At 47.9% G+C, this 16,638-nt stretch overlaps 1 protein-coding gene across 6 annotated transcripts in view; it reads left to right on the forward strand.

Annotated features, from left to right (window-relative positions):
* Nucleotides 1-1,356: 1,356 nt before the first annotated feature.
* The window catches only part of DHX30 (DExH-box helicase 30), a 35,696-nt gene continuing 20,414 nt past the window's right edge, over nucleotides 1,357-16,638 (forward strand). The window contains exons 1-3 of one of the 6 annotated variants that reach the window (XM_040591481.1): nucleotides 1,357-1,517; nucleotides 5,231-5,282; nucleotides 16,209-16,339. In XM_040591481.1, the coding sequence (XP_040447415.1) occupies nucleotides 5,252-5,282; nucleotides 16,209-16,339 (162 nt within the window). In that variant the 5' untranslated portion in view covers nucleotides 1,357-1,517; nucleotides 5,231-5,251. Of the gene's footprint in view, nucleotides 1,518-2,230; nucleotides 2,431-5,230; nucleotides 5,283-8,894; nucleotides 9,128-9,259; nucleotides 9,530-15,907; nucleotides 16,026-16,208; nucleotides 16,340-16,638 lie in introns of those variants that run through there. The other 5 variants (XM_040591479.1, XM_040591482.1, XM_040591476.1 and 2 more) reach the window with 5 other exon arrangements.

Raw genomic sequence — 16,638 nt, forward strand, 5'->3', positions numbered from 1 at the left:
GGCCAGAAAAAACAAGTTAAGACCTCTGCACGCAAATAAGCTGTTAGGTGGTAACTGCTAAAACCTGTATCAAAATCATGTTGAGTTCAGTCTTAAATTACCACACAGAATTTAAGACATTAACATTTTCTATAATTGTAAGCCTATCTTCTTCCATGTTTGCATTGCTGTCCACATTGCCAGAGAATCGGTAGCACGATGGCAAATCAAGCACACCCAGCCTACAGCTATTTTTCCCTGATAAATTAAGCTACCCTCATGACACATTTTCTGTGCACCATTAATGAAGCTCACCACTACACCCATGCAACTGCAGCATTCCATAGAAATCAAAGATCCATTTTGGCTCATTCCTGTTGAGAACCCAAGCGTAACAAGTCCTTGCACACTCCTTCTGGCTCCTAATGGCAGCAGAAAGTGAGGGAAACCTGTGAGACGTCCATACTATTTTATGGGTTGCCACTCAGTATCTTCAGGCAGTGTCTGGAGCTGCGCACAAGCGTTTAATTAAGTGATTAGTACAAACCAGGGCCTTTGTAATGTGGGGGACAAACTCTGCTTCTCTTTGCTCACATTAGGATTACTCCAGGGAGAAGCAGCGATGAGCCTTGTCCTGCCCCGAAGGAGTAACTAGCCCAGTCCTGGTTCAGTCCGTAGTAAGCCCGCACCAGGACAGCAAGTACCTGCGCTGTGGATGTCCAGTGGATCTAACTCTAACCAGTGAATATTTAAGATCAGGAGTAAGTTTCTACCTATAGATACATACAGCGTGTTGGTTAAATATTAACATGGTTGTTAGGGCTGGTGGCGGATTAGTACCTCGGTATGTTAGTGCCACACGCTGCCCCCTGACTCGGGCAGCATTGCGCGGTTCCCCTGGCGGGCTCCGGCACTGCCCGTGGGAGAGCGCCGCGGCCGCCCAGACACCGGGACCGAGCTTCAGCCCGGTCTGAGCCCGCGGGGGCTGCACCCCCCGCTCGGGCAGCCCCGCACCCGGCTCCGCAGCCTCCCCGGATAGGCACCCGTCCCCCGGCTGCACATGGCCCGAGCGCCGGGCAGCCCAGCCCGCGCCGCCAGCACCGCACTGAGACGCCACAAACGGCCGCGGCCCGTGAGGACGGCGGGGGGTGCGGAGGCGGCGGCAGCGGCCGGGGCCCACCGAGGGCCTGGGGCCTACCGAGAGGGCTGGGGTCCCGGGCCCTCCGGGCGGAGCGGCGGCTCCAGCGCCCCCGCAGGCCCCACCGCCCATTGGCGCCAGCCGTTGCCGTGGGGACAGGCCCCGCCCCGCGCGGCCTCGCACTCCCGTGCCTCTGGCCGGCGGAAGGCGGCTTCGCATCCGGGGGAGAGGGCGGAAGAGAAGGCGCCGGAGCGGGCGGTGCCCCGGAAGCGGATTGTGGGGGCTCTTGGGACTTGTAGTCCGAGCGGCGGCGGACCGGCGCCAGAGAGTTGGTTGTGAGGAGGTCGGTGTCGGGGAGCGGGACCGGCGCCGCTCCGCCCGGGGGGGCTCGAGCCGCGCGGTGCGTGGCGGGACCGCGGCCCGGAACCCGCGGTCGAGGCCCGGGGGGGGCCGCGGCCTGAGGAAGGGTGGCGGGAGGAAGGGGAAGGAGGGGGAGGATGGCTCCGAGCCGGAGCCGGGCGGGCGGCGGCGGCGGCGGGGGGACCGGCGGGGCTGAGGCGATGGGGGCGCGGCGGCGGGGCTGAGCGGCGCGCAGCCCCCGGGGCCGGGGCGGGGGGGGGGGCGGCGGCCAAGCCCGGGCGCGGTGCCCGCCCAGGGGGGCGGGAGTCCCGGCCCAGCGGGAAGGGGCCGTGCGGGGCCCTGGGCCTGTGCGACCGGGCGGCGCGGGGCGGGGCGGCCGGGGATGCTCCTCGGATGGGGCACCGGCCGTGTGCGGGCGGGGGCGCGGGTTGCTGTCCGCCGCTGCCCAGCACCGCCGCGGGCAGCCGGGAGCGCAGCCGGTGGGGGCGCGGAGCCGGCCGGCCGCGCTCCCGGGCGGTTCTCCCTTCGGGTCTTGGGCGAGTGGCCAGCGGGGAGAGCCCCGGCTGGGACGGGGAGCTGAGCCCCGCGTCGGGAGACAGCATGGGGCGATCCGGAGCCGGCCTGTGGAGCCGGGCTTACCCCTGGCTCTCTCATCTGTGCCGTGGGGAAGCCTTCGCTCTTGTTACAGAACTGCTTTCCAGCATGACTCGCAGTCCTTTTCTTAGTTTTGTCTCTTCCTTACTTCCCAGTAACTTCTTCTGTTGTCACCAGTGGCACCATTTTTTCCCCGGTGTTCATTGGAACCATCACTCTGGGTTTCCGGTTTAGTCCACAACGCCTGGTCTCATGAGCAGTTGGTACCCAAGAGCATCCAACACCCAGTCCTACCTCTAGCACATTATTGTCCCCGCTTCCAGCTTGTCGGCAGTGAGAATCCTGCAGAATTAAGATTGGTAAATAAAGGTTTCTTGCACAGATCCACTGCTTGTTTGGCCCAAATAGCTGAAAGTCAAACTGTTTTGCTTTGCACAGACACCAGTGTAGGTTATCTGTGAGGGTGAACAATATGTAAAACAACACAGTTTCTCATTTGTTCTCATGACAGAGCACTTGGTATCACAGTAGACAGTAATCAAGAATTCTGTGATATTTGCTGCATCTCGGTGTTCTTTCTTCTTGGGGATGTGGTTTTCTCTTCATATGTGTGTGTAGCTATTTTCAGGGGGACCAAGGAAACCCAAAAAGACCCAGTTCCTAGACCTTTGACATTTTAGCTGGCAGTTTCCAGTGCTGCGTTCACTGGTTTTTCTCTTTGCCTTTGCAGTAGGGGCATTAGGTCTATTGCTAACAAACTTTTAGTGTCTCTTTTGCCATCTGGGATTCTAGTATTTTGCCAAGCGTGAGGCATGAGGCGCTCTGCAGTCTGATGGCATCATCAAGCACGATTGATTTTCATTCCAAATGTACTGTTGCCTTGTCTGTGAGAGTCCTGTATCATTGTGTTCTGATGCTTAGTAAATCCAGTGTCCTATGAGGCCCCCCATCTCTCTCCTGTTATCAGAGTGAAATATATTTTGAATCTTCCAATGTGTCACCCTTTCGATGATGTTCATGCGTCTCCTTCGTTTCTGTGAATGGTGAAGCAGCTGCCATAGTTGAACACCTTTAGCTGTGCTAAAACCGCCCAGTTCAGGATCCTCTGTATTTAGATCCACCAGATGTGGTCCTGAGTAATCCAGTGATGCTGCTGCAGGGACTGATCTCTTAATGACCTGTACCTTAAACCTAAGCTTATCTAGCCAAGCTTTTCTCTGCTTTGACCACCTTCCCACTGGAAGCTCAAGCTTAAAGTACTTGAATTCCTCCGTGTAATTTTAGAGGGATCCCTCATCAGTGGGATTCTGATCATGGACTTTACCTGAGTTCATCTTTCTACACATTCGTTCTCTTCCCTGTCCTGTCCCCACTCCCAAGCAGTCTGGCTCTGGCTCTCTTAGCCTTGGGGCTGTTAGTGGTTGTACGGTAAGGGTCCCCATCTCAGCTGGGGATCTGCAGGCACAATTATAAATAACAACTTTGGTAGTCTTGCTTGTCAGTGGGGCTCTCAGTTTTTAGTCTTGTAAGCTTATCCATGTCACTTTTTCAATTTTTTTTTCTTGGTCTTGAGCAGAAAAGACCATTTTCTTCAACTTCATCTTGTGTTTATTTTTGGAAATGCCTTTCTGCCCATCCCAGTGTAGGTTAGATGTTCTTTGTTCTCTTTACTACCAATTTGTGCTCTGTAGGTAAGCCTGCCAGTTTATCTGCCTGAATGGTACATTGCCCCAGAAAGCTGTTGTAGACCAACTTCCCTGTGTTCTCTGGAATGCACTTTGTCTGTAAGCAAACAACTTCCCCATTTTTGTCATGCTTAAAAATTTGGGAGGAAGATGCAACCAATACCTCCATATCTTAGGTTTAAGAATGTATTGCAACATTCCCTGTTGTACTCCTGTTTGTCTCTTTCTGATGACTTGAGTGTTCAAGGACTTATTGTTTTGTGTTGGAGTAGTATTGAACTTGTATAATTCATCAGAAATACTGTTGGCTTTAGGATGGTGTGTACCTAGACTGAGATGATCCCACTGCTATGTGGCCCGCTCTTTGCACTTTCAATTTGCATTCCTCCTGTGACTTAGCTCCACGGTTGAATGCCTCAGCCGTAAGAATCTTGCTTAACTACCACAAAAGAGTTTTCTAACTTTGTTCAGTGCAATGAGTTAGCTATACCAAGGATGTTTTCCTCTGCCAGTCTTGACAATTACTACAGGATGTATGGGTTTTCATTTTTAAAGAAGTCACAGTAACTATGTTTTTATTTATTTAGTCATTGAAAAAGACAAAGTGTGGACTTGTCAGTAACAGCAGGTTTGTTTTCATGTGCCCATAGGGAGGTGACTGGCTGAACAAGGTGTCATGTCCACAGAGTTCTGTTCTGAGAGTGATGTTAATTTAGGCCTTGTTTGCTGTTGCCGAAGTAAACAGTAATTTTGTCATTAGTTTCACTGAAAGCAAAAATGAATAATTTGAAAGCGCAATACTTGTAGGATATTAATTGCGTGCACAGGAATAGCTGTTAATGTGGATAGTTAATGTTAGTGTAAATGCGGACCCTCACCCATCTGAGCCAAGTTTGTTAGAAAATCCTTGTTACTATGTTATCAAGAATGCCTAAAATGTATTTAGTATTTGGCATGACAGATAAAGCGACCCAAAACAAAGTTGATTTGGTTTTTTTTCCTAATTTGAGTGAAAGCTATTTTAATAAGAAATTAAACCAGGAAGTTTAACATAATTTCAGCAAAGCACGTTATCAAAAGTGTATCTGTCTCCTCTTGTTTTTCTTTTAAAAGGGGGAATAATGGCAGTAGTCTACCTACTTCTGGTGTCCTGACTTTCAAAGTTTTAAAAAATAGCCCCAAATCAGTATCACCACAGAAACAAAGCACTTCCGAAATCTACAAACCACTGGTTGAGAAGACACTTCCTCCCTTTGGGTGTAAAGCAGCCACTTATAACAGGATAGCGACCAGTACAGGTGTGATTCAGATGAAACAGACGGAATATAAACACCAATATGAAATTTGTTGAGGACCATTAGCTTTGTGTTGTGCCAAAGACAACTAGTTTCAGAAGCATGAAACACTTGAAACCTCTCAAAGGAAATATTAATTCTAACTTCCAGTTTCTTTTTGCTACCTCTTGCTTTCCCAGGATTCAACCCTTTTCACTGTGATGGAGATGTTCTCGCTGAATTCCCTTAAAGGTAAGGACCTGAAACAATCTTCAACTCACCTCTTATTTTTTCCTTTGTTCAGAGATTTAATGCTATAGCAGATGGATGAAGAAAATTAATTTGTAAGAAACAGTACTGTCCTCTGTGTTGGATAAATGAGAGGTTTGTCCTACAAATGCCTTTGTCAGACTTCCTTCTCAACGTGTTAGGGACAAAAGAGGAAGTGGAGATGACTGTACCTGAACTAGCGATAGCTCTGCAGCGTAGTATGTGTGTTTTTATGCTTGAGACCGCTTTATTTCTGAGGGGAGCCCAGCCTGCAACACTTGCACTTCAAGCCTAAAGCTAGGGTAGTTGCTGTAACCAATGTATATCAGTTCTGTCTTGGTTAGTGTAGCACGTGAGGTAAATGTTGCAAGTAAGCTCGGTTACATTAGAGTATCGCAGGGAAACAGAATTTGGAAGGAGAGAAGACTCCTGTTACCCAATAGATGACAATGTGGACTTGTTTGCTAGTTAGCTTAAAGGCTTCCCCCCCCCCCTTTTAATTTTACCCTCCTAAACATACCTGCATCCTTTTGTACCAGTTCAGTAAGCACTTTCTCCTTGGTGTTTCATGCTTTAAATACCTGTCAACTGTTATTGTGTCCTTTTTTCTTCCCTGTCATTGCTTTGCCAACCTCTTTCTTTCGATCATATTTTTTTCTTAAGAAATCCCTCCAGTCACTTGCTGGCTTTTGTTCTCTTTTGCTGTTCTTTTCTGAACTCTGTTATTTAGGCTTAAAATAAGGTGTGTGGAATGGGATAAAATATTCCAGATATGGCTGAACCAATGATGGATCACTACCTCCTGTCTCAGGGAAGTCATGCTTCTGCTTTAGCGCTTGGGGAACACAGCAGTGTACCAGCCATTTTTGTAACACTGCCATGCTAGTGAGTCACCAATATTGTGGGTTCTCTATTTAAAACAAAAATTCCCAGAATGCTTTATAAGTCCAGGGCAGAGTATTATGTACAGAGTAATTTTAGTTGGGAATAAAAACCCTCTCATATGTTGAATAGCATGACCTGGGTTGGAGTCTGAGAGAGAGAGAAGGAACTTTTCCTGTGAGGGCTAGTGGTTTGTCATGGCCAGACTGGGTTTGGGATTCTGGGTGTTCTAACACTTGTGTTCTGGGGAAAAGGAAGTCTTTCACATAACATGGCTTGTTAACGAGCTTCTGCATAGTGCTGCTGCCTCTACAAAGGCTTGGCTAGAGAAGATGAATTAACCACAGCTCATCGAAGTGAGCCTGAACTGGCAAAAGCCTGGGAAGACGGCTTTAAGCGATTATTTATATGCTGTTTAACGCTCGTCTCTGCAAAATAAAGATATTTGGACTGAGTATGTGGAATCTATGGCTTCTGAAATTTTTTAATAAATTGAGTCTTAACTATATATTTTCTGTGCTCGTAAGATAATTTTTATATCATACAGTGACAAACCACTAGCCCTACCCATGTGAAACTTTCTGTGCACCAACACACTCTCTTTCAGCATCTTCTCCCATATTTCTCCTTCCCATTGACTGTGTGTTTCCAAGACTTTCCCCAGGCATGTACTCCATCTGTTTTCTTTTGTTTGTTTTGCTTTTAATCATTGTGGTCTCCAGCCATGGTTTTCATCTCCTTAGGGCTCTTGTTACCTTTTGTGCTTCTTCTCTGATGTTCACGACTTGAAACAGCTTAGTAGCTGTGATTGTTATTTTCTTCACTGCTGGACAGCTTATTGCCTCATCTAGATCTTGGGAAAATGCTAAATAAACCAGCAACTATATCAAGTTAAGTAATTTCACAGTAGATTCATCTTCCTAGAAGGATGTATTAATGTTTACATACCATTTCCAGCCACCCTTCCTTTCTAGTCCTCCTTGAAGCTTTTGTTTCCAAACTATCTGAAGTTTATTTCTGAAAGTAAGAGTTCGTGCAACATGCTCTCAAAAGATTTACATATAATTAATTTCCTTAAATTGAGTTGTCTAGCAAGATTGTTCTCCTTTTTAGTGGACCAATGCTCTTAGAATTTGTAATCTAAGCCTTTTTAATTAGAGTGCCAGAATAATTTTCATATCTTTCAAAAAAAAAAGGGGGGTGGCAGTGGCAAAAAAAGCTCGTTTTGTGTCACAGACGTTCTAAAAAGGGTGCAGATTGGAAAAGGCAAATTTGGTGTAGTAAGTTTTTTTGTGCTCATGCATGCTCCTCCAGAGTTGTTTCTTACACAGGGTTTTCTTCTTCTTGAACCTTTTCTTGTGGAATACAGCCTTCATAAAACTTAAGTGTGTAATTACATTAGTTAATCCTTTTGTGGCTTATCAAAGATTTATCTTTCTCATGTAAAAACAAACAAACAAATCACCCACCACCCATCCCAAAACGCCACCCCCCCCTTTTTTTATCATGGTGCTTAAACAACCATTCATGTAAATTTTTGGTTTACACACAAAATATTCACTGAGCTATAAGGTATTTTGATATAAAAATTATACCCTGGTTTAAAGAAACACACAACTTAATGGTAGTCCAGAGTATACGTTGCAGCCAGAGATAATAAAATGTATAGATATTGCTTAGCAATTACCTAGGTATCTAAACATTACCTAGTCTGCAGGTGTGTCTGTTAGGGTGCAGGCAGATTGTATGTGTAGCTGAAGACAAGAAACCCAAAACAACGTTCAGGTACCTGTTTCTGAATTTGCCCTTCTGAATCAGTCTTGCAGTCACTTGTATTAGTACAATCGGAAAGATCGCTCTGCCTTTAAATGCGCAGGGATGGCAAGAAATGTCTAAAGGAGTGAAACCGAGAGCGGATGAATGCTGTTGAAAGCATAGTAAAAATTGCACGTTTGGGTTTTTTCCTTTTAATTAGAGAAGTTTAGTAATGATTCTAAAAATCCGTGTGTGGAGGTCTAGCCAATGGACTGTGTTTGCAGTATCACCACCAGGTTGCTCAGATCTTGGAGCAGATGACATCTCTCTGTGGTAACCTTTCTTTGAACGTGTGTGAAGACATCCTGGTTTTTGGTGTGTGTGTGTGACACCTACAAAATATTCCCGAAAGCCTTTCAGCCAACCTATATCCATAATGTGTGGCGTATCTGTGTGCGAGTGTGTGCTTTGAGTTGCTGCGTTTTTTCTGTTGGACGCACATGTGTCAGGAGGGCCGATGTCCCCGGGCAGGGCTGGTAGAGCTCGATGATGCAAGTGCCGTTGATTTTTTTTTTCCCCCAAAAGAGAAAGAAAATATCTTTCTGCTGGTTTAAAGCTTCAGCGGGCGGTGCGCGTCCTCCGTCTTCCCACAGCGGCTGGCACCTCTCCGGCAGGAGCGCGGTGAGCTGCCGCTCTCTGCCTCCACGTCTTCTGGCAGGGACGCGAAGGCAGATTATTTTTGTGGGTTGAATTTTTTTCCTTTTCTTTCCCGTTCCCTGTGGTTGGCTTTGTCAGTGCGGTCCCGGTGTGGCGGGGGGGAGACGCTCCCACCCGTGTGGGCTCAGCGTCTCCCCCGCCCGCGGTTCGCGGCGAGGGGTGCATCCTGCGCTACGTCCTCCTGCGCGCCGGGGGGCGCCGCGGCGCGGACGAGGCCTTCCCGCAGGAGCGCCCGGCCGCGCCCTGCCTGAAGCCGGCGCCGGGCAACCTCAAGATGGCGGCGCTGGGGCTGCTGCTGCAGGCGGCGGCTGCCTGCGGCTCGGCCGGGCCGCTGCGCCTTTGCCGCTGTTACCGGGCGCCGCCGGGGACGCGCGGGCTCTGCACCCGGCTGCCGGCGCCCCAGAGCGCCGGCGAGGCGAGGCAGGAGGAGGAGCCGGGCGCTGAGGAGGAGGACGCCGCCGCCATGGTGAAGGGTGAGCCGGGGGCGAGGCGGGGCGGGGGGAGGAACCGGCGGCGCCCCCGGTGTGCGCGGCTCGGCGGCCGGGGAAGCGGCGCCGCGCCGGCCCGCACGCAGCGGAAGGGAGGAGCGAGCCCCGCTGCCCGGTGCTGGGAGGAGGGAGCGTGAGCGCGCCGCACGTCCCTCCCCCCGCCTGCAGCCGGGCCGCGCCGCCCGCCGGCCTCCTCTCGCTGCGGGCGGCCGGGCTAGGCCGCGTCGGGCCCCGCCGGTGGGAGGGGTGGACGGGCCGCATCGCGGGGAGCGGCGCGGCCTTGAGCCCCGGCCCTGGGGACGGGGCGCCCCGCCGGGATGCGCGGCAAGGGAGAGGAGCCGGCCAGCTGCGGCGGTGTGTGCACGCACGGCTGCGCCGCCGCCGCAGGTAACGGGCCGGCGCCGGGAGGTGTGGCGGGGGCGGCCGGGCCGGGCGGGCAGTGCCGGTGGCCGCCGGCGGGCAGCGAGGGCCGGGGCCTTTGTAGCAGCCCCCGCCGCGCTGTGCGGGTGCGCGGCGCTCTTTGTTGGCGGGCGAGCGGGGATTCCCCGGCGAGCGGTAGCGGCGTGCGGGGCCCTTCGGCTCAAGGTCGCCCGCCGGCAGCTGGGCCGGCCGGGAGTCCTCGCCGCTTCGACGCGCCCGCCGCGGCCTGACGCGAGAGGAGTCGTAAGTGGGTCTTTCGCTAGAAATCCTGGTGGATCGTGCACGCCCATCCAGCATCGCCAGGAAAACCGCTCTGCCCTCGGCGTGCAGCAAGTCGCGTTAGTCAGGGCGGGAGCGGGCTGCGGGAGCGGGGAGCATCGCCCTCTCTGCCTCCCAGCCGGGTCCCGCTGCCGGGGCTGCGGGCGGCGCTGAACGCGGTGCGAGCAGCTCTTGTCAGCAAAAGTCCTGATGCGAGCAGCGCTCGTGAATCTGGCCGGGGCTGATGTCTCTGCTGAAGCCTGGAAGGTTTCTCTTGCTGCCGTCGGTCCTGCAGCCTACAGCAGAGCTGTGTGTGGGAGGGCACGGGGCTCAGGCTTCTGAAGGGTAAATGCTTTCCTCCTGTTCAGAAGGAATCGTGGCTTTTTCAAAAGAGTATTTGAAAGTGTGTTTTGATGTCGTGTTTTGACAATTGCTTTTTGTTAGATTATGAAGAGTGAAGAACACTTCTAGTTCAGCAAGATAGGAGTAATTTTGTGCCGGAGGTTACTACTTCCAGGCTGTGACTTGAACTGCTGCATTTTCCCTTTTAAAATCACTGGTTTGTTTGCAGCTTTATTTGTTAGGCTGTAATCTTCCACTTTGGAAATTCAGTTTATTACATAAAAAATTCTACTTTTTTTTTTTTTTTTCCCCCCCTGCTCATCCTTCTGTGTTCTGTGCTTCCTTCCTACTCTCTAGCACTTCTTTTTTTATTATTATTGTTTTCTTTTTGTTGATCCTGAATTCTTTGGGTCTTGGTTCCATTTTCCTTTCAGAAGCTCTGCTGAGCTTTATCTTGTAGTTCAGAGTCAGTCTTTAATGGTTGTGTTCAAGCTGTTCAACAGAGCAAATTATCTGACTTTGAAAGTAAATGCTAAACCGCCCCAAATTATTGTTTAATGAGCTGGTTCAGGTGTTGCCTGAGAAGTAGTAGACTTTTTTTTTTTTTCTTCCCCCTTTTGTACTTCATTCCTCACCATTCCTCTTTCGAAGGTGTGTTTTCAGAGAGTACTTGAGTGCTTTTATCTCTGGGCTTCTGTTCACACATCCGTCCAGTGTATGTGGTGGATTGACTGTGGAAGGCTCTTCTGGTGACAATTTGGCCGTGCTAGAAGATTAGTTTCAGATGAGCAAATAAAAAGTTTTCAGGGTCTTTTTGTAAGTCTGTCCTGCCTGTACAGCGGCTGCTTGATCACAGAGAGATCATAGAAGTTCTTTTAAGAAAACTATGAGGGCAAGTTCTAAGCCTTCAACTTCTCAGTTGATGGCTTGTTAGCTATCCTCATTTGACTGCTTTTGTTATTAGCCTTGGACACAAATATGGAAAAATCGACTCTCAGCTGAGGCCAGCTTAAAAATGTATTTGCATTAATATTTAAGGCTTGGTTTTGTTGGCCTAGGTGGTGGGATTTTGGATCAGACTCTATGATGCAGAGCTGCTCTGCCTGCTCAGTCAGGTCTGTGGCACTTTTCGCTTGTTGCTGAGACTTACGTGATCTTGACCTGTGTTTTGCTCCAAGAAAGAATCTTTCTCTAATTAATTTTTAAAAATGAAAAGAATTAACTTTGCCATCTTGTAATATCACAGAATAATTTAGGTTGCACTGAAGCTCTGGGTGCTGTGTGGTCTGATCCCTTTCTCAGGGCAGGCCAAGCTGGAGGGGGTGATCAGGGCTGTATCCAGCCGAGTTCTGAGTGTCTCCAGGGATGGAGGCTGGCCATCAGTCACTTTCGTTCTCTGATGATCTGACTTGCTTTTGAAGAAGCCCTGTCAGTTTTACCAATTTTTAAGTTTGTTCTTGTTTAGGCAAGAACTGCATGTGTTTTTTATTACTGTATATGGTTGAAAGGAGTCTTGGTGAGGATTGCTAGATGATGGTTTAAAAAAAAACCCAGAAAAAAAAAGACAAACCCCCAAATCCCCCAAAAGTAATAATATTTTGGTGTACTCCAAACTAAACTGCCAGGTGGAACCTCTCTCTCCCTCTACCTCTCCCTAGTAAAACATGTCTAGGCTAATTCCTTATGAAATGGATATTATGGAGCCACAGGGCTTTCTTCCCTGTGAATTTTTGATGTGTTTGGAGCATTCTTCGCTGACTTGAATTTATTACTGCGGGGGCTCATATCTTGATGAATGTTGTATTTAATAGTTTGTCCTTGCTGCTCATTTGTTGCTTCTCCAGGGATAGCTTGTTTGTTGCTTCTCCAGGGAAGAGAATTTGAGGGAAGATAGAAACTGTCAAAATGAATGTAATGCTCCTCTGTCTTCTGTGAACAAGACTATGGGCATTTGTTGTCTTCTTGTACCTGACAGTGTCTTTGCTTGTCAGGTTTGTTGCCTTTGGCCACTACAGCTGGGAGTTGTTTGTTTTTTCTTTCTATTTTTTTTTCTTTCAGTGTTGCTTGAAATTATGGTGGACTTTCACAATCAAATTAAGCTAAAGTACTCGCTGGCTTTGTGGAACTTAAAATAGTTAATTGGCTTCTTTGATAACCCCACCCTCAGTTGTCTGCTATCCAAGACAGGCTTTTAATGTTTGTTTGTGATCTCAGAGCCACGGTTTGAACATCATATGTAGTTCTGGCTTGATAGGAATTGAGTATAAAAATCAACTCTGTTTTGGGAGTATTAGGTTATACTCCTTGCTTCTGCAGGGCTGTGACTACCGCTAATATGATTCCTACCCAAATATCCATTCTCAGCAGTGAGAGAGCTAAGTGTTTGGAGGAAAATGCCAAGAAATCCAATCTGGCAGGGAAGGAAACATTCTGCAAATCCAGTTCTGCAATTTTGGATTGTTTCTTTAAAAACTATGGGTGAGGCATGGCTTCATGCAAGATAAGAACCTTTCAGTTCTCAAACTCGGGATAAGAATGGGCTGAGGGTAATCCATGAAGCCTTAGAGTCGCTTTGATACGTCAGATGGTGCTGCTGAATATGGCATTGTCAGCTGTGAAGAATACATTGTGTCTTGGTTGGTAATTCAGTGTCTCGGTTGGTAATTCAGAGTCTGATCTGCAAGCCAGAACTAGGCTTTGTTGTTTAGAGATCCTATTCTTTGCTCTAGAATGGGTTAAGTATTTAGTCTTCACTGGGGACTCACCTCAGAATGTGAGAAATTGGCTCTGTCATGAGGTGACTGCATTTGGGGGGGGGGGGGGGGGAGGGGAGGATAGAGCAGAGCATTTAAAAAGAATGTGCTTCTTGATTCTGCCTGTTACTTATCACAAAATTTCTCAGGTTATTGTTTTTGAATGAGGAAGCAACTAGAGGCCTAATAATACAGGCTGGTGCTAGAGGTTGTTTCATTTGGTGGTTTGTGTTTTTTTTTTAATTTCTCATTTATTAAGTGAATTTAATAGTGCATTTGGGAACTGTGTTACTACTCCTCCCTCCATGTGTCCCAGCAACATAGCATGGAATAGAACTGCAGAATGCCAAAATCTTAGTCACTTTTCCACTTTTCTTGAGCAGGTCGAAGTCTGAATATAGTGGTGCTTGCTGTATGAGTAGGTGGAAGTGTCACCGATTTGCTGTATAATTACAGAAAATTGACTTGTAGGTCTTTGTTAGGCTGAGACTGTTTTCCTGCTATCCATAGAAGGTAAATCACAGACAAGTAGTGTTCATAAACCACAGTAATTCCTGCATATCCCCCTGTAATTGTCCAAGAGTTTTGCCCAAGTAAGTGTAAGAAACAGCAGCCTGTGGGCCTTTTTTTATTATAACAGAAAATGCCGCAGCTGACCGTCATGCACAGGAGAGTGGCAGGAAGCCCATTGTGTGGGGCTTGGTCTTTTCAACATCAGTACAGTTGAAGGAGACTGAGCAGGCAGCAGTTTTAATCTGTTCATTTTGAGGCTGCCCTCTAAATACCAGCTTGTCCTCTACATACCAGGTTGAGAAGCAATGCCAACCTGAGCCAGCTCCAGCTGCGAGTCAGAATTAAACAACTGTCGAATTACAATGCGGCCTGTCTTCAAATGATATCCAGTTCTTCACATCCTTATCGCAGGTTACAGAGGTTGTATTTCAGTATCTCTCTGTAGATGTTAAGGATGGTATCTGGTCCATTTGGCTTCTGAAAGTGGATTCTCTGAGGTTCAGGTGGTTCTTCTGTGGTTTGGAGGAAGAAGTTTCAAAACTGAGTGTCACCAGTAATTTTTTTTTTTTTTTTCTGAACTCTGGATCGGTGTGCTGGTGTTTTCTTTTTTTTTTTTTTTTCTGAAGAGGGTGATACGATCAGCAGCATGGGCTTTTGCTCTCCCTCACCTAAGTATGCACAGTCTGACAAGTGCTGGTCTGCAGTGGTGCAACATAACTCTCTTGCCTTCTCTAAAACTCCTGCAATTTCCCTGGTGGTCAGCTTTCAGGTGAGCCCTCACGATACATCCTTGTAACTTCGATTTTCCCTAGCTGTGCAGCTTCTTGGATAATGTCTCTTGTGTGTGCCTGTATTACAGAGCGTTTTTCTTCAATGCTTGCTTGCTTCTTTGAAGCTTGTTACTGTGTATCTTCATTATAATGACTCTGCAATTGGGAGTTTTTGGCAAAACATGGTGGCAGATCTTGGTGATGCTCTAATGAGTGTGGCTATCGGGCCATTTCTACTTGGATTTGGTAGCTCAATCCAAAAGTCCAGATTCTGGCAGTACCAGATCTTGTGTTGCTGACTTCTGATTCATTGCTGAAACTTCCCCTAAATAGCTGTAGAGAATTCAGAACCCTTCTAAAAAGTAGTGCTCAAACCGGTTGGTGGTCTGCAAGAAGATCAATGACGTTCCGACTGCCTGGGGAGTGTACGTTTGTGATGTTGGCTGAACTTAGGATCAGAGTGCCTTGACTGTGCTTGCAGCTGCCGGAATGGGAGATCCCATTCCTCTCCCCTATTCCTTTGCACTGGTTTTGGGTACCTGCAGGACTGTGCAGTTGGCTGACTTAGGAGCCCTGCAAAACCCAGTGTACTTCTTTCTCTGATTTAGCTTTCTGTTGGGTTAGAGCTGAAAATCATCTCTGTGCATTTGGGTTTGTGCCAGAGCTGGAGCAGTGGTAGCATTAGAGCCTGGGAGAAGCAGCACCTACCTCTCGCCACAACAGTGAGCTGTTGGTTCCACCCCTTTGTGTAGTGTAACTACGTCTGGAATTGTTACCGTGTTAAATTTAATCTGATCTTGTCTGGGCTGCTGCTCAAAATAAAGGCTCTCCCCTACAGTGTGGCAGTGATGCATGTGAGAGGGGAGTTAGAGCAGCATCCTTGCTGGTGTTGGCACCAGGGAGGAGACTGGGACATGAGGTGAGTGTGACATTGCTCTGTCTGGGGGCAGCGTGATTTGTATTATTGTTATTTTTTTTAAATGAGTGAAGTGATCATTAATATGCCCTTCCTGCAAGTGCTGTAGCCTGAGCAGTATTTCTCACCTGCTGGGGCAGGGGACCTGTGCTCAACTAGCCAGTCCTACCAGCCCGCAACGCCTGCTGCCTCTGGCGCTGCTTCTTAGCTTCCTGCTTAGGCTGGTTGATCTCCAAATACTGTGTTGGCAAACTTCTTTCCAGGGGGTTCTCTGAGCAATTTAGTACAAACCCATATTCCCAGCCTCTAACCCAGCCATCTCAATAAATTCAGGGAGAAGTCCCCAGGGTTTTTTCACATTACTGCCAATGGCTGCATCTCATGTGTAGCTTGTGTGTCATTGAGGCCCTTGATTTAACCCTGAGGTGACCTGCATGGTTCAGGAGGGGGATACAAATACCAAAGTCTGTTCAAAATAGTTTTTGCTCAGTTTGTTTTCGACATTGAAGAATGACAAACAGAGCTGCTTTTGCCTCCATAGTGAGGAAACCACCAACTCGATGGGTTAATCTGGGCTTTGTATTCTGGGCTATGATATTTCTATTCAGGTTCAACAGGTATATGTAGTGTGTAATTTTTTCTGTTGACACTGTGTCCTTTTGGGGGGAAAAAAAGTCCTTCCAAACTGTTAGGTGACTGTTGGCATCACTGAATCATGGAGTTGGACTGTCAGTGCTGCAGTTTTAACTAGAGGATATTCATGCTTTTGAAAGAGGGGGAAACAAGCTGTGTGTTTCAGAAACCTGGGAGAAACAGTATGGTTGTCCATTTTGGATTTGCAGTGTCATCTTACATGTGGAGCTCGGGAGACTGCACTCCTGTGTACCATTTTGCTGATGCCTGGAGACATTGTAGGTGAACCACTTAATACCTCTGCTTACTTTTCTCGCTGTAACCTTAGAGATATTAATGCTCACAGAGCTGCAGTGAAGCAGGTGTTACAACATGTCTTTGAACAGGACTACACAAGAACTATAAGATATTTAGTTCTTCTTTTTTTTTTTTTTTTTTTGTTGTTTTTTTTTTCCCTCCAGATTCCAGAGACCTATTAAAGGAATTTCCACAGCCTAAAAACTTGCTCAACAGTGTGATTGGACGAGCCCTGGGCATTTCTCATGCAAGGGACAAGCTGGTGTACATCCATACTAATGGGCCAAGAAAAAAGGTAATCCTGTTGTGAGGGGATGGGCGGCGGGTAGGTATGTTGCACATAAGAGTGGGAAGTGAGCCAGGAATACTGCTAATCCTGGAAATAACTCTTTAATAGAGAGAATTATAGAAGCGTTTTAATTCAATGTCAATGTTCTGTGATCATCTCTCAAACAAGAAATAGTCTCACTTCTTCCAGTTTCTCTTTATTTTCACATACTTTAATAGGTATATAGATGTAGGTCCTGTCCCTCTCCTTTTGTGTGTGGAAGGATGGATTTTTTTCTTCTAAGTAGCTCACTGTAACTGGCTTTT

This window comes from Falco naumanni, chromosome 4 (assembly GCF_017639655.2).
Source record: "Falco naumanni isolate bFalNau1 chromosome 4, bFalNau1.pat, whole genome shotgun sequence".
NCBI lineage: Eukaryota > Metazoa > Chordata > Aves > Falconiformes > Falconidae > Falco > Falco naumanni.